Genomic DNA, 17249 nt, shown 5'->3' on the forward strand with positions numbered 1-17249 from the left:
TAGTTTACATCAGAGTTCACTCTTGTACATTCCAGGGTTCAGACAAAAGTATAACCACGTGTATCCACCATTACAGTGTCATACAGGATAGTTTCACTACCCTATAACCTCTGTGCTCTACCTATTCATCCCACCCTCCCTGCTAACTCCTGGCAACCATCTTTTTATTGTCTCCATAGTTTTGCCTTTTCCAGAATGTCATAGGGTTGGAATATTACAATATGTAGCCTTTTCAGTAACACACATTTATGTTTCCTCCAGGTCTTTTCATGGCTTGACAGCGCATTTCTTTTTAGCCCTTATTGTAATTATTGCTTTCAGCCATTAAGTTTTGGGGTAATCTGTTATGCAGCAATAGATAACTCAATATTCTCCCAGAGTTTCCCCTAACTAGCCTCAGGGAAGAAAAGATATTATTTTTATACTCCCTCATTCATTCACCCAACTTAAACCCAACAGAGTATATTTGGCTTTGGACATGGCTAGATCTAGGCAGCTCAAATGATGTCACAGGGTTTTGTATCTCTTTTCTATTGTTTCTACTTTCCTCACTGGCAGCTCTAAGCTTTCCTGGATTTCACAGCTCAAAATTCCTGTAGAAGAAAGGTATCTCCCCACAATACCAGCATAAACCCCAAGGAAGACCTGAGTCATCTGCTGTAACAGTGAGTCATGTTTTTAATCTCAAGACACAGAAAACTCTACCAGCAGTGGCTTAAATAAATACCACAGGGATATTTGTTATTTCCTTAGAGGAAGTCCAGAAGTAGAGGTCTAGCACTTGTCAAACATCAAGGACTTAAGTTCCTTCTATCCTCCACTCTACCTTCATGCTTATTGCCTCATAGTTATAATATGGCTTCCCCAGCTCCAGGCATCACATCTACCTTCACCACAGGAAGGAAGGAAAAGGAACAGAGACTGCATAGATGAACTCACAAGCAAAAAACCTGGGGTGGGGAGGGACTCACAGTTCTTTTAGTTAGCCAACTTTAGTTCCAAAACAAGAGGATGGAAGGATGGGTATGGGTAACAGTTTAAACCGAGGCATGGAGTGGGAGGAGCCTGAGGAGGGCAGAAGGTTAGGGTAGAGAGTATTTCAGGGTTAGAGAGAGAGAGCTGTAAGGAGGGTAGGAGGAAATAAGGGGTATTGGTAACATGGCTAGCCATGCTATGATATGCTAACACAGTCAGCCATCAGTTTCCCCAGGAAATTGGTTCCAGGACCCCCACAAATACCAAAATCCATGCATGCTCAAATCTTACATAAAATGACACAGTATTTGCATATAATCTACATACATCTTCCCATATACTTTAAATCACCTCTAGACTACTTATAACACCTAATACAACGTAAATGCTATGTAAACAGTTGCCAGGCACAGAGCAAATTCAAGTTTTGCTTTTTGAGAACTTTCAGGAATTATTTTTTGAATATTTTCCATCTGAGGTTGGTTGAATCTGTGCATTTGGAACCACAGATATGGAGGGCCCACTGGTTTTCATTTAATGCTTACAACAGCTACATGAGATCACTATTACGTAATTTCCACTCAATTCCCAAGTTCCAGATAAGAAAATGAAGAGCTGGAGAAGCTGAGTCATTGGCTTGAGTCACTCACTCAAGAAATGGATATTGGCAAGACCAGAATTTAAACCCAGGCCTTCCTGATTAGTCCGCATGCAAAATCAAGAGCCTCCAGGCTTAACAGACACCTGCATTGGTTCCCTACAGAAAGGGTAACTCTGGGGAAACAGACCCAATTAGGTCCCATGAAGTCACTTCCTGTACCATCTGAGGGCAAGTGCTGCAGACCTGAAGGTATCATCTGAAGTGTTTGGAGATTGGGATGGGAACCTCACTGTGAAACATCTGCAATCCTCAGGCTAAGATGAGATTTCTAACTGAATTTTAAAAAACAGAAAAACAAAAGACACCTACACCAACACTGAGGCCAAAGAACAAGTCCCTCTAACTGTGTTAGCTCCACCACCCGGGCTCATCAGGGCCTCACCATTAGAAGCCCACTCTCTCAAGCTGCTCCGGAGTCGCAGCGAGGCCCAAGGAAGAGGCGAACCAAGTCACGGGAACTGCAGGATGTGGTTGCCCAGCTGCCTGTGGACCACACGTGTGGTGTGTTCTCATTTCTGTAAAATACAATGTAAGGATATTCACGAAAAATCACTGAGGATGTAGTCTAACCTGTTAGCAATGATTACCTTAGGGTGGGAAGTAGAGGAGACCAGGGACCTACATTTTTCTCTAGTTCATACTGCTGCAAAGATGGATTTTTTTTTTAAGGTAGAAAAAATCCAATTATATTTAAAACAAAAAAGCAGCAATAACTAGGTAAATAAATGATATCTAAAAAAATAAACTGAAGGCAGAGCCAAGCCCAGCCCTAGAGGAAGCGAGTCTGCTCTTCCTCCCGCGCCCCACCCCCAGCACTGAAAACCCTGCCCCAGCCCCCGGCCTTGGGGACTGCATCCCTGGGAGCGACCTGGGACCCCCCCCAAGTCTCCCTCCTCCACCAAACCAGTCTCCAAGCCCCGCCCCCCACGGCTTTTCCGGGGCCTACACAGCCCCTGTGCTAAGAAAATGGGAGCCCCTGGCCCGCCGGGCAGAGCCCTCCCTGGAGCCGCAGCCCCTAGAAGTCAGCCCCGCGGGCAGAGCGCGGCACCGCGTGACCTGCAGCCACATGACCCACGCGGGGCGGGGCCGCCAGCGCAGTCGCTGCATCAGCCGCGGGAAGCGTCCGCGTAAGTGGGGAGCGGGGTCCGCGGGGACCCTCCTCGCGGGCGAGGGTCCGGGCGCTGCCCAGCCTCCGGCAACCTGGGGCCGGGACCCCCAGCGATCCGTTCGGGTCCCTCCCCGGGAGGGGCGATGGGATCGCCATTGGGGTGGGGGAAAAACTCCTGTAGCCCACGGACCGCGGATCCGGCCACCTCAGCCTTGGCCTTCCCACTCTGATTTGACCGCAGTGCAGCGGGGAGGACTAAACGCCCTCCTTCCAGAGCGATTACCTTTGCCGCGTGTTCTTTGGGGGAAACAAGATCTGCAAAGCAAGGCAGGCCGCTGGGAGCGCCCCTCTCTGGTACTGAAAGAACACACCTCTCCAGGCCTCCACCTGCTCTAGTGAGCCAAGATGATCCCATGACCTCTCTATTTATTGAGGAAGAGTTCAACAGTAGAGTATCTAGCCAGGTGGGGGTTGTCGAGGGGTGGGGAAGCGGGGCCTGGGTCGGGCTGCAAGAGGATAGCCAACATGTTATATTGAATACTATGTGGTTTACATGCATCTTCTCATTTCACATTCACCATCATGAAATTTGTCAGGTAGGTGCTGTTGTCCCCATTTTCCCGTAAGAGAAAACAAGCTCAAAGAACTTGGGTCCTTAACCAAGGTCCTGCAGTTGATCAATGGAGGAACCGAAATTGGAACCCAGGTCTGTCCCACAGCAGCGCCTCCCGGTGGGTAGTGGAGGCACTTGGCCCAGCCTGTCAATGCTCTGTGAACTTCCCCTTCTGGGCTCAGACAGCATGGAGAGAAGGGCTTCTCCCCTCCACCCCTTTCTCCTTACCCCTTACCACTGATTCCTTTTGTCACCTACTCCTGCAGGACAAGATGAAGCTCATCATCCTGGACCACTATTCTCAGGCCAGTGAGTGGGCAGCCAAATACATCAGGAACCGCATCATCCAGTTTAACCCAGGGCCAGACAAGTACTTCACCCTGGGGCTCCCTACTGGTGCGTTGTGGGATGGGGAGGGTGGGCGAGGGCATTATGGGCTTATAAGGGGCCAGGTAGGTAGGCCCATTCAGCCAAGGGACTGCAAGGAGGGCTCTGAGGTACTGGCCCTATGAGTGAACGACTCCCCTGCCCCCGGAAATACGAAAGAGAGGACCCAGCTTCCTCTGGGCTGGTTTGTTGCTGCCTGCTCCTGAAGAGTCCTGGAGTAGAAGGGATCTTGGTTAGGCAGGAAAAACTTTGATTTTTAGGCTATATCCTAAGCCAGCCCTGTCAGTCAAGTCTCCTTAACAGAATTAAGTCCTAATACCTTAAGGCATACGTTTTATGTAATGAATTAATTTCTCTTCTCTGCATCTAGAGTGCTACTAACTAAGCACCATCCTTGGGAGAATTGAGAAGATAGTCACTCAACGCATTTTCTGTAAGGCTTAGTTAAACACAGGACCTAAGTGAAAAACAGTCCTAGTTTCTTTGGGGAAAAAATCAGAATGTTGCCTTTATGGGAGGATATTTTAAACCCAGTTTTTCAAGGCAAATGTTCTGATTCTTTCTTTAAGAAGTGGGGTGGATTTGCCTCAGTGACCAATCCACTATTGCAGGAGTCTTCAAGCTTTTTCTGTATACGGCCAAATAATAAATATTTTACACTTCACTGGCCATACACTTTCTGTTGCAGCTACTTAACTCTGCCCTTGTAGCTCAAAAGGAGCCATAGACAATCCAGAAATGAGCATGGATGTCCGCCGGCACTGACATTTGAGTTTATATAATTTTCATATATCATAATATTCTTTTGGTTTTTAAAAAGTTTTAAAGTGTAAAAACTACTCTTAATTTATGAGCTTTACAAAAACAGGCAGCAGGCCAGATCTGGCCTGTGGGCTGAAGTTTTCCGACCTCTGCTCTAGCGGTTTGTGGGAACAGTATATTCAGGTAGGTATCTGGTGAAACCACCAGCGTCTCAGACTGTGTCGGGGCTGTGCTAACATCCTGTTTTCTAACTGTGGAGCCACCCTGGGTCAGAGTCTGGGCTTCTGCTGAAACCCCTCCCCATTTCCCCATCGTCTGCAAAATTAGATCCAAGCCCCTCAGAGTGGTGTTCAGGGTCCTCCAAGACCTGGCCCCTTCCTGACTATCACACTTGAACCAGCACAGCATTTCCATATGGGTTCCTTGGAACATTCCTACTGTTAATTGAAGCACCCTCAGGGTTTTGGGTGGAAGCCACAGAAGCCGACTCTGGCTAACTTAAGCAGAAAAGGAATTTATTGGCTAGATAGTGGAAGCTCACAGAATTGATGGGAAGGCTACAAGTTTGGAAAATGGACATGATGAAGCTCAGGGGGAGGACAGGGAAGCTGTGTGGCTCAGCCATGGCTAAGACCATGTCACAGGGATAGGCTGATTATTTTGTGTGGATGGGGCTGCCACTGTCATTCATTCAGCAGGTACTTATTGAATACCTGCTGTATGCCAAGCTGTTCTAGGTGCCAGGGATACAGCAGTGAATAAAAAGAACACAAATTCCTGCCTTCCTAAAGCTTGAATTATGGTGGGAGAGACAGATAATAAACAAGTGAATTAGCAAAATATAGAGTATGTTAGATGGTGATAAGAGGGAAGGAGAAAAATGAAGCAGGGAAAGGGGCTAGAGAGTGTTTAGGCAGAGGTGGGAGTTACAGTGTTGGATATGGGGGCAGGGAAGGTCTCTCTGAGAAAGTGACATTTGAGTAAAGGCCTAAAGAGGTGAGTTAGCTATGCAGATACCTGAAGGAGAGCGTTGCAACAAACACCATGTGCAAAGGCCCTGAGGTAGAATTGCTTGAAGCAGGATTCCTAGCTGGGGAGAGAGTTAGCCAGGGGCCAGGTTATATAGAGCCTTTGTTAGGACTGATTATAACTCAGAGTGAAATGAAAAGCCATTAGTGGGTTATGAAAACAATGATCTGATTTGGGTGGGGCTTTTTTCTTTCCATCTTTTCATTTTTAAAAGTTTCATGCATTCAGAAAAGCTGAAAGAATAGTACAGTACCATCTACCTAGATTCACCAGTTGTTAACCTTTTGCCACATTTGCTTTCATCTCTTGTGTCTCATGTTCTGTCTGTACACACACACATACACGCACACATTTCTTATAAGCCACTGGAAAGCAAGGTCCAGAGATCCTGACACTTTACCTCTAAATCCTTTAGTACATATCTCCTCAGAATAAGGACATTCTCTTATATAACCACAATACCATTATAATACCTACGAAAATTAAAAATCATTTCATAATATCATCTAATATATAGACTATATTAAATTTTTTCCCCGAATTGTCCACATTTTTTTAGAGTTTTTAAAAAAAATTAATCCCAGTGTCCAGTCAGGCTTCATGCATATTTAGTTTCTTAATCGACAGCAGTCCTCTTGCCTTTTTACGGGTTTTATGACTGACTTTTTAATGAGACTCAGCTCGGGTTTGCTGCTCCGAGGGGAAGTCTTCCCCAAACCCACAGGCTAGCCTGTACCACAGCCGACATTACTGCTTCGTGTCCCCACTCCTAAACAGTGAGCTCTTCCAGGGTGGCTGCTGTGTCTCTCACTTCTCTGCATCCCCATCACGTACCTCTCACGTACTGGTTGCTCAGGGAATGTCATGTCAGTAATTAAGTCTGACATTCACTGAGGTGCTAATCACAGTCATTTCAATCATCAGTGTGCTGAATGCTAGGGATTCAGCCATGAACAAGACAAGACACAGCCCTTTCCCTCCTGGAGCTTACAGTCTAGGGGGGAAATAGGCATTAAACCAGCACTTAACGGATGGCAGTTGGGATTGAGCATTGGGCAGGACTTCAGATCTGATTTGTTTCTGTCAGGTCTGACAGGTTCTCCTGGTGGAGCATCCCTGATTCATTCCCGGGCGCCCTCTGGGCTTCCAGGAGCTGGGGGCTGAAGGGGGTTCATGGCTGTGGCCTCTCTTGCAGGGAGCACCCCACTTGGCTGCTACAAGAAGCTGATTGAATACTACAAGAATGGAGACCTGTCCTTCAAATATGTGAAGACTTTCAACATGGACGAGTATGTGGGTGAGTCTTGGGAGAATCGTACTCCTCCCCTCACAGGATCGGCCCAGGAGAGGACGGGGGAGGTCTCAGGGAACCAGTGGCATTTGGGGGTAGGCTCAATTGGTGATACTGTATCTTCCAGGCCTTGGTTCACTCAGCTATGACATGAGGCTAATAAAGCTGACCTCATGGGCTGAAAGCATTAAGTGATATAACAGGTGTGGAAGCTTCTTGATCAGAGCAAGCACTTAATGAATTCCAGCATATCTCCTCCCCTGCCTCGTCCCCAACTCCATGCCATTTCTTTCCGGAACAAATGGCTGCAAAGGGGATCTGGGGTCCCATGGCTGGGGTGTGTGCTCCCCCTCACACCAGTGTCTGTGTCTGGACTTGCTCTCTACTGTTCATCTTCCAGTCCCCTTCCTGCCAAGTATACTGGGAAGGGAGCTGAGACTGGTGTCCTTTCCACTGATGAAAAGTGGCACCTTGGGCTTCTGTCACCCTCTCCACCTCCACCATCATTTTGTAATGGTTTTAATTGTGGTAAACTACACGTAACATAGAATTTACCATTTTAACCATTTTTATGTGTACAGTTCAGTGTTAAGTAGATTCACACTGTTGTGCAACCAATCTCCAGAACTCTTTTCATCTTGCAAAACTGAAACTATCCATTAAAAATCAACTGCCCATTTCCCCGCTCCTCAGGCCCCTGAAACATGCACTTTAAACACTGTTTTTCTTCTTAACTGAAAAAAATCTTTTTTTGGAAGCTCTGAGATAATTCTCTCCGACCACTTGGTGTTCCACTTGGGGTTCAGGCTGAGCAGGGTGTAATGGGGGGGTGAATGGTGAGGTGGGAGGCACAGGGTAAGGGGTGTTCTTGCTTCCTTTCCTGATGGGCCCAGCCCTCCCCCGCAGAGGCTAGCCCACCTCCAGAGGTCCAGACTGATCCTGGCCTCCAGCCATTCTCTTGTGAAAAGGAGATCAGAATGAGGGCCCAGGCCCATGGTCATGGGCACAAGGACACCAGCTCAGCTTACTCCGAGTGGCTGGGGGTGAGAGGGCTACTGCCCAAGGCTCCCCGATGGGCTCTTCCCTGAAAGTGTCTCTGGGGTCTGGGAGTATCCTGCCATCCTTGGGAGGGTGCCCTTGCTCAGCCTGGCATGACTGAGTGCAGCCATGGCCCCACAGGCCTTCGTCGAGACCACCCGGAGAGCTACCACTCCTTCATGTGGAACAACTTCTTCAAGCACATTGACATCCACCCAGAAAACACCCACATTCTGGATGGGAATGCAGCTGACCTTCAGGCTGAGTGTGATGCCTTTGAGGAGAAGATCAAGGCTGCGGGTGGGATTGAGCTGTTTGTCGGAGGTGAGCTCGACACCGCAGCAGATGTCCAGGGCAAACCCAGGGTGGCTGGAACATAGGAGAAGGGGACAAGACCCATGCCTGTCTGCAAACAGCTCCCTCTCTCTGCACCAGTGACAGTGGGGTCACTTATTAGCCTGAGGCAGCAGGGAAGGCACAGAGTGGGAGCCCTCGTGCCCTGCCCTGCCTCTGCCGCTCAGAAACTTTGTGATCTGGGGCATCTCCTCTTTCTGCAATTTGATGCCTTGTCTGTAAATCGATGGATTTGGATTTGGACTCCAAGATTCTCTCTATTCCTCAGACAAGGTTTTATGGATCAGTCATGGGACTTAGTTAAACATAATCACAGACTCATGTAGTTCCAGAAGATTCCACCATCAGCCCCTGCATGCTAAAAATAGCAATTGAACCCCAGAGAAGTTTTGTGACTTGCCCAGGGTCAGCCAGCCAGAGCAGTGGAGAGAGGGTGGGGACCTAGGGTATCCCGCTCTCAGGTTTATGCCTGTCCCTGCCCTGAGTTGCCCTCTTACACTTCCATCTGTCAAGGCCTCTGGAGTCCCCCATGGGGGGTGGGGGTGGGAGGCTGAAGTCGAACAGTCTTTGACTGCTCCAGATTTAACCCTTCTTTACTTCCAGGTGGGGAGGAAATGGCTAGGAGTGCTCATGTTCTGAGATCTTATAAACTTGGCAGCCCCTTTCCAGGCCCTGTGTATGTTTTCTTCGGTGTGACTCCATCCCAGCCGGGATAGAGAAGTGGCAGGAGAGAGAGAAGTTACGCTTGGATGATCTGGGGGGCAGAAGCTTTTGGGATTGCTCCGTACTTAGCTTTCTGAGGGTGGCAGCAAGTTAACAATGTCTGTGTGTGCCTCAGCTAGAAATGAGAGGGGAAGATCATATGCTTGGTTTTCAAGGATTTTTTTCAGACCCCAGGTGGGGAAGGAGAGATTGTCCGTTCTTGAAATCTTGGATCCCTGGGACTGACAGGGCTGCCCTGTCTCTTCTGGGCAGGCATTGGCCCTGACGGACACATCGCCTTCAACGAGCCGGGATCCAGTCTGGTGTCCAGGACCCGTGTGAAGACGCTGGCCATGGACACCATCCTGGCCAATGCTAGGTTCTTTGATGGAGATCTCGCCAAGGTGCCCACCATGGCCCTGACGGTGGGTGTGGGCACTGTCATGGATGCTAGAGAGGTAAGGGCACAAGGGGGGCTGGACTTGGCTTTTTGCTGTTAATTTCAACTATACAGGTACCACCTGAATCCATTTTATTAAAAATGAAGACATTGTAAATAAGGCTAAAATCCCAACTGACCCTATCACTGCCGTCCTTCCTCTCTGGAAGTAACCATTCTTCCCAGTGTGAGGTGAAACCTTTTCAGCACTGACTGCCCAGGAGGCCACAGGCTCCTGGTCTCTGCCTACCCAGCACCACTAATATCAGAATATGAATTTGTACCTGTCCAGGTACTGAGAGGGGCCCTCTGGTTCCCTGCAGTTGGTGGAGGCCACTGCTTGAAGGGAGCTCCCCCTGCAACCGCAGGATGCTTGTGGTTATAGCCCTGTGCTCAGGGAGTCATAAATGTGCAGAAGTGTGATTGAAATAGTGTCTTGAACTGAATTGAGTCTTTCTATAGAAATTTGGGTATCATTTGAATTTTTTGTAGTTCCAATTTCCTTACTTTCATTAGAAGCATTTTCTCTTCCTTTCTGATATATTCAGTGGGAAGCAGCTACAGACATTTTAGCTTTAGGTTTCTTTGCCCAAGTCTGTAAACAAACATGTAAATCATTGAAAAAGTTTCCCTGTCTAAAGTGATTTTTTGTGAAATAAGCAATGGCAGCAATTTCTGTTGGGTAACCTTGAATCAGTACCTAGGGAGGTCATTCTGCTGTTTTTGGCCTTGCATCTTATAAACAGTACAGTTTGAGGGCTCTTCCTGTGGTGTGCAGAAAGGACCTGGGGATGGAAATCTGGAAATTCTTTTTTTTAAAACGAGTTCTGGGGTCCTGAACAAAGAGTCACATTCTTTCTATGCCTCTGTTTTCTCATTTCAAGAAAGGAACAGTAAATCCTGCTCACAACTCCATGGCAGAAGTGAATTACAATGAAAGGATATCTGGAATGCTGAGTTCTTTATAATCACTTTCTGGCACTTAACATTCTTTTTTTTTTTAATTAAAAAAATTATTTATTTTATTTATTTATTTTTGGCTGTGCCTCACGGCTTGCAGGATCTTAGTACCCTGACCAGGGATTGAACCCAGGCCCTCGGCAGTGAAAGCAAGGAGTCCTAACCACTAGACTGCCAGGGAATTCCCACACTTAACATTCTCGATATTTTAAGTGTTGAGGGGAGTCTGTGCCTGTTTTACTTAAACAAGAAGCATTACTCCAAGTCACATGAGCAGGTCTAATACTCTGAACTGAAAGTGACCAGATTAAGGGGCAGCTTTATTGGCATTCAACCTTAGCAGCCACACAGATAACTCTCACCATTGCTTCCAAGGCCTCCCTGGAGGCACAAATCAGGACCCGTCTTTTTCCAGTTTGCCACTGTGGAAACTCACCCAACCTAGCGGCCCCGGGACCCAGTGTCAGAACCGTTGGGATAAGGCGTGGGCCTCTGTTTGTACGGCACATCTGCTCCCAGGGCACTTTCACGGTCATCATCAAAGGTGCCAGGAGGCACTATCATGTGGTGGTCAAGAGCATGGACTCTGGGTTAGAAATGACCTGGGGCAAGTTACTGAAACCCCCATCACAGAGTCCACTCCCTTATCCTAGAATGTGGGGATAACAGTGCTCCCCATCTCAGGCTACTTGTGTAACAGAGCACACAGAGCGTGGAGCAGCGTGCCACGTGCTAACGACTTACAATGACACATAACAACAACAGTCCTTACGATTGTCCTGGGTGGCCACCAGGATTCAGGTGTCTAGACTCCCCGTTCCGCTGCTCCTTCTCCTCCATCACAGGCTTGTTTTCTGATCCCCAGGTGATGATCCTCATCACGGGTGCTCACAAGGCGTTTGCTCTATACAAGGCCATCGAGGAGGGAGTGAACCACATGTGGACCGTGTCTGCCTTCCAGCAGCATCCCCGCACGGTGTTTGTGTGTGACGAGGATGCCACCCTGGAGTTGAAAGTGAAGACCGTCAAGTATTTCAAAGGTGAGGGTGGGGTGGGTCAGGGAGTAGGTTGCCAAGTTCAGGTGTGCCAGGAGAGAGGAGTGGATCTAGCTTGCATGCTCTGGCCACTTTGACAACTATGATTTTAATAAAATCAAACCCTCCTCTCAGAATACAGTTTTCTCTTCCATCCATGACTATTTAAGGGTCCATTTCTAGAGACCTGTTTGCTCTCAGGAGGAGGAAAGAGAATGAAATGAAAGTGGTAGTTCAAGGGCAGTTTGGTAATCTCCTTGCAGCGATATTGAGTCCCAGGTTTTTTATCTTTCCAGATCTTGTACAGGCCTTTTCCTTGTAGTCAAGGCACTGAACTGTCATGCACATCTTTTTTTCTTCTACTTAAAGCGGACACTCACTGCTTTAAATAAACTTATGGGAAAATCCTCATTTACTGAGCAGGCAAATTAGGAATTTGTTCTTTGATGAAAAGATTAACTTTTTTTTTTTTTTTTTGCGGTACGCGGGCCTCTCACTGTTGTGGCCTCTCCTGTTGCGGAGCACAGGCTCCGGACGCATAGGCTCAGGGGCCATGGCTCACAGGCCCAGCCGCTCCGTGGTATGTGGGATCCTCCCGGACCAGGGCACAAACCCGTGTCCCCTGCATTGGCGAGCGGACTCTCAACCACTGCGCCACCAGGGAAGCCCAAGATTAACCTTATAATGGCCTCCTCTCCTAGAGACTGAATTTATAACAGTCCCATGGATTCTAGCATTCATTAGGAATAACAAATTCTTTTCCTATTCTTAGGGTGTTTATCGTTTGGGCCCACAGACGAAAGATGATGAGTATCAGTTCTAGGACAAAATTTGAGAGCTCCTGGATGTTACTGTTGATAATCATGGAACTCTGCCTCTACCTGCATTAATGACTTTTGTTTTTAATTTTTTGTAGGTTTAATGCTTGTTCATAACAAGTTGGTGGATCCCTTGTACAGTATCAAAGAGAAAGAAACAGAGAAAAGCCAGTCTTCTAAGAAACCATACAGTGATTAGCCTGTGCTAATCCTAGTGTCAAGTACCTCACTGGGACAGGCAGGTCTTTCTGGAAATTGTCTTTAGGAGGACAGAATTGTATTTCTTTAATCTAGTACAGTTACTCCAGATAAGTGGGTGAACTTATTATTCTTGGCTATGCAGCGTGGAGTCCAGTCATGGAGTTTAGCTACTTGGTTGTAACTTAGTTAATCAGAAAAAAAAAAAAAAAAAAAATCACTCCATAATTTTGATGTTGGCCCGACTAGGGGTTTTTAACTTTTTGCTCTGTCTCTGACACTGTTCACGTGTACAATACACTCCTGCTAGTAAGTTCTATCATTATGTGCACTGATTCTCAATTGGGAGGGAGTTAGGGGCTTATGTATATGGGACAAAACCTCTTTGGAGAGTCCTGAGAGCCCCTCTTGAGCAGGCCTGCCCCTTATTTGGGAATCACTGTTTTAGATTAAGGAACAAACACTCTCAATGTCTAGAACCAGTATAAGGAAGCGGTCCCTCTGGTCAGTAACAAGTGCCATGGGAAGGAAACTATCCCTTACTTTCTTTCCCCAGTTTTTACTGCTCTTTCAGTTGGCCTTTCTGTGAACTCAGAGGACTCCTTGAGGGAGGATTTGGGTGGGTAGGACTAAGTAGAAGGCTTTTGCTGATACACTCAGAGCCTCAAGGGGCCCAGCCACGTCAAGCTCCCCTCCATCAGGGACCTTCCAGCACCAGGAGGAAGGCGGAAACACTTTTCCCACCAGAGCCCTGTGTTTTGTTCCAAGGTCTCACTGTGGCACCTCTCATATGTGCTCTTTCATAAGTCCACAGGGCCAGCAGATACTGTCAAGTTCAGCGTTGTGTTCAGTCAAGGTGATGGAGCCAGGGCAAGCAGCTTAGTTGAGTTAGAAACAACACACGAGTGACATGTTCTACATCCCTAAGAGCTGAGTGCCAAGAAACACACCAACTGTTTCTAAAGTTGCCTAATGTCCTTTCCCCACTGAAAATACCCTGCCCTTCTAACCCTCCCAGGTTCGTGTGGCATGGTCTGATGTTCCCAGAACATCAGGAAATACAGCACTTTTGCTCCTTTATCCTTCACCCCTTGTTCACAAGCTGTCCACTGCTCTGCCTTCTTTTACTCCTCTGCCTTGATGGTTTGGATGCTGCCTCCTCCTCCCTATCTCTGTGCCCATTTGAAGCTGCTGCTGCCTCTATTTCTGGGAAAGACCTTTCGGAGCCTGGCTTAGGCCTCTCTTTAAGTGCTGTGTTTGGTACCAGCATTTCACCTTTAGCTTTTATACGTGATTGTGCTGTCATTCTGTCTTAAGCTAATGGATCAATGGACTTGTTTACAATATTTTCTATTAAATCCAGTATTTTCAAGTAAGATGTGTTGTTTGTGGACTTCCACCCCCAAAGGTCAGAAGCTGGTTTGGGTTGATATTTATGTATTTTGAGAATAGCTAGCGAGCAAAGCTTCATACTCACTCCTCACAGCAGCTCGGCAGGAAGTCACAATCATAGCAACTGTTGATCTTCTTCAATCACCCGAGGGGAAAATAATCAAAATATTTCATAAAAATGAAGTGCCTGTGTGAAAAAATGGTAGGAATGAACAGATGAGCAATAAAGTATCCGATTCTGGCTCTACTTGGCGTCCAAATGAAGATATGACTGTTAACTAGAATAAGGCAGATTTGTGACCAGGAGGGATGTATCAACTGCAAGGTATGGAAGACAGGTTTATGGTTTTTTTTTTTAGTTAAAAAAGTCAATATAATGGAACATCTTGGGTCAACGTAACCAACTGAGGTATAAGTAGAAGTTGAAAGAAGGGTTTACTTTTTTAAGAACTGTATTAAGATAACTTACATTCCCATAGAATTCACCTGTTTTAAATATACATTCAATGATTTTTATTAAGTTTATGGAGTTGTACAATTCCTCACCACAGTCCCTCTCTATCATCCCCAAAGCTCCCTACTCCTACCCCAGCCCAGGTGACCACTCATCTACTTTGTCCCTATAGATTTACCTTTGCTGGACATTTCATATATAAATGGAATCATACAGCAGACATCTTTTGGATCTTCTTTGGCTTCTTTCACTAAGCATAATGTTTTTGAGGCTTACCCATATGACATGTAGCAAGCATCCATTCCTTCTTATTGCTGAAGAATATTCCATTGTATGGATATACCACATTTTGTTTATCCGGTAAAGAAGGGATTACATTTTAAGTACATATGTTAATAGGAAAAAAATCATATTAGAACGAAATGAGAAAGGATTTAGTGATGACAGCTAAGCTGGAGATGTCTGTATGAACTCAGGACCTTAAAAAGATCTGTCATGGGAAAAGAATCTTAAAAAGAGTGGATATATGTATATAACTGATTCACTTCACTGTACAGCAGAAAGTAACAACATTAAATCACCTATACACCAATAAAAATTAAAATAATAATAATGATTAAAAAAAAAAGATCTGTCTTTCCCAGGCCAGTTTCCCTGGTGGCCCAACAGCCGTGTCGTCCTGCTACAACCAGCTCTTATGCAGATCAAGTGGGATGTATACTCCTGGGCCAGACTGGGCCTCTGATACCACTCAGGGCTTCTTGGAGAGGAGAAATTATATGTTTTGGGGGCAGGGATCACAGTGGGCCTGGAATATCTTGTTCCCAGAAAACAAGGATGCTTTCAAAAATGTCCGAGGCAGTACTGAAAGGACAAAGCAGCCTGTTTAATGAGACTCCTATTGCCCAGGTTGTGACAGTTTGATCAATAAAGAAATATTAAATACAGCTAAATGAAAGAAGACATACAGATGGCCAAAAAGCACATGTAAAGATGCTCACCACCACTAATTATCAGAGAAATGCAAATCAAAACTACAATATCACCTCACACCAGTCAGAATGGTCATCATCAAAAAGTCTACAAACAGGACTTCCCTGGTGGCACAGTGGTTAAGAATCTGCCTGCCAATGCAGGGGGCACGGGTTCGAGCTCTGGTCTGGGAAGATCCCACATGCCGTGGAGCAACTAAGCCCGTGCACCACAACTACTGAGCCTGAGCTCTAGAGCCTGTGAGCCACAACTACTGAGCCCACAAGCCACAACTACTGAAGCCCGCGACCCTAGAGCCCGTGCTCCGCAACAAGAGAAGCCACCGCAATGAGAAACCCGCACACCACACGAAGAGTAGCCCCTGCTCACTGCAACTAGAGAAAGCCCACGCACAGCAACAAAGACCCAACGCAGCCAAAAATAAATAAAACTAATTTTTAAAAAAAAGTACAAACAGTAAATGCTGGAGATGGTGTGGAGAAAAGAGAACCCTCCTACACTGTTGGTGGGAATGTCAATTGGTACAACCACTATAAAGAACAGTATGGAGGTTCCTTAAACTAAAAATAGAACTACCATATGATCCAGCAGTCCCACTCCTGGGCATAATATCTGGAGAAAACCATAATTCGAAAAGATACATGCTCCCCAGTGTTCATTGCAGCACTATTTACAATGGCCAAGACATGGAAGCAACCTAAATGTCCATCGACAGGAATGCATAAAGAAGATGTGTTACATATATACAGTGGAATATTACTCAGCCATAAAAGAAGAACAAGATAATGCCATTTTGCAGCAACATGGATGGACCTAGAGATTATCATACCAAGTGAAGTAAGTCAGACAGAGAAAGACAAATATCAAGATATCACTCATATGTGGAATCTAATTTTTAAAAATGATATAAATGAACTTATTTGCAAAACAGAAACAGACTCACAGATTTCAAAACCAAACATTATTATCAAAGGAGAAATGTTGGGGGGAGGGATAAATTAGGAGCTTGGGATTAACATACACACAGTACTATATATAAAATAGATAACTAACAAGGACCTACTACATAGCACAGGGAACTCTACTCAATATTCTATAATAACCTATATGGGAAAAGCATCTGAAGAAGAACGAATATATGTATCTGTATTGATAAAACTGAATCACTTCGCTACACACCTGAAACTAACACAACATTGTAAATAAATCAACTATACTCCAACAAAATTAAAAAAAATAAATAAATACAGCTAAGTGGAACAAATTGAATCTATCTGTAAAACCCCAAGTGTGACACTCAAAAAGGAAATGGTAACATTAAGTATACATGGAGTTGTATAGGAAGTTGTTCAGGAAGGGTGGATGGAATGTGCTTAAATTTTCATTACATTTAATAAAAACAAGCAGCATGTTGACATAAATGGGTGTCACCTCTCCTATTAAATACGTCTGTTTATAAAGAACAGATGGATACAAGAGTCTAGCCCACTATCTACCCGCCCCTATCTATGGCTTACTCCCTTACTTCCTCAGGTCTTTGCTCAAATGTCATTTATCAGAGAGATCTTCCCTGACCCTCCAATATAAAGTAGCAATCCTGATTCTCCATCCCTCTCTGGGATAGTTTGTGATGCCTCCTTCCTGGGAACTAAAATCCCTACTGTGCTGAGATGCTAGTGAAGCATGCATAAGTTTCCAGTAAGACATATTGTGATAGAATCCTGGGTTATGAAATAATGGGTAAATAAAACAACATAGTAATTTGGATCTCAAGGGTGCCCTTAACACCAACTATTTTCCCCTAGTCCATTCGGTCTACTTAGAGAGACCTAATTCATAATGTCTCAAGACTCTAATCCCTTTTCCTCCAGTTCTTCTCTGAGCTGATGACCTTGAAAATAGAAGCAATCGGAAAGAACTTCCACAAGTTCCCACCATCACATACACCCGCCTGCCAGCCCTGCCCTCATTGTTTGCCCTTTTCTTGTCACCCTCTGTGCACTAGATCCCATCTTCTCTTGCCTCCTTGAGGGCATTGCTC

The 17249-nt window shown here is 45.8% G+C and overlaps 1 protein-coding gene and 1 long non-coding RNA gene across 8 annotated transcripts in view; one reads left to right on the forward strand and one right to left on the reverse strand.

Moving 5' to 3' along the window:
• The window catches only part of LOC113606915 (uncharacterized), an 82317-nt gene extending 67078 nt beyond the window's left edge, over window positions 1-15239 (reverse strand). For 4 of the 6 annotated variants that reach the window (XR_003427765.1, XR_003427761.1, XR_003427763.1 and 1 more), the window contains exons 1-3: window positions 13847-15239; window positions 11092-11322; window positions 2019-2151 (exon numbers count right to left, since the gene is read on the reverse strand). This is a non-coding gene — a long non-coding RNA (uncharacterized LOC113606915). Of the gene's footprint in view, window positions 1-2018; window positions 2152-3027; window positions 3251-10717; window positions 11323-13846 lie in introns of those variants that run through there. The other 2 variants (XR_003427762.1, XR_003427760.1) reach the window with 2 other exon arrangements.
• On the forward strand, window positions 2648-13745 carry GNPDA1 (glucosamine-6-phosphate deaminase 1). 2 transcript variants are annotated; one of them, XM_027081756.1, is made up of 7 exons: window positions 2648-2763; window positions 3624-3753; window positions 6731-6832; window positions 8006-8188; window positions 9194-9378; window positions 11185-11359; window positions 12270-13745. In XM_027081756.1, exons 2-7 carry the CDS (start codon window positions 3630-3632, stop codon window positions 12368-12370), a joined length of 870 nt encoding a protein of 289 aa, XP_026937557.1. In that variant the 5' UTR covers window positions 2648-2763; window positions 3624-3629; the 3' UTR covers window positions 12371-13745. The 2 variants fall into 2 exon arrangements, with proteins under 2 accessions (XP_026937557.1, XP_026937558.1); XM_027081757.1 differs by lacking the exon at window positions 2648-2763 and adding an exon at window positions 3432-3450.
• Window positions 15240-17249: the final 2010 nt, after the last annotated feature.

The sequence above is a fragment of the Aethalodelphis obliquidens genome, unplaced genomic scaffold, assembly GCF_003676395.1.
Source record: "Aethalodelphis obliquidens isolate GAN/ISIS:26980383/991018 unplaced genomic scaffold, ASM367639v1 scaffold45, whole genome shotgun sequence".
NCBI classification, from domain to species: domain Eukaryota; kingdom Metazoa; phylum Chordata; class Mammalia; order Artiodactyla; family Delphinidae; genus Aethalodelphis; species Aethalodelphis obliquidens.

What these genes read in the sequence shown, in the direction of transcription:
- GNPDA1 (XM_027081756.1), top strand. Translation starts at nt 3,630, where the DNA reads ATGAAGCTCATCATCCTGGACCACTATTCTCAGGCCAGTGAGTGGGCA. An exon ending in GATTGAGCTGTTTGTCGGAG is followed by an intron (nt 8,189 to 9,193) that starts GTGAGCTCGACA and finishes TCTTCTGGGCAG; the next exon opens with GCATTGGCCCTGACGGACAC. An exon ending in CTGTCATGGATGCTAGAGAG is followed by an intron (nt 9,379 to 11,184) that starts GTAAGGGCACAA and finishes TCTGATCCCCAG; the next exon opens with GTGATGATCCTCATCACGGG.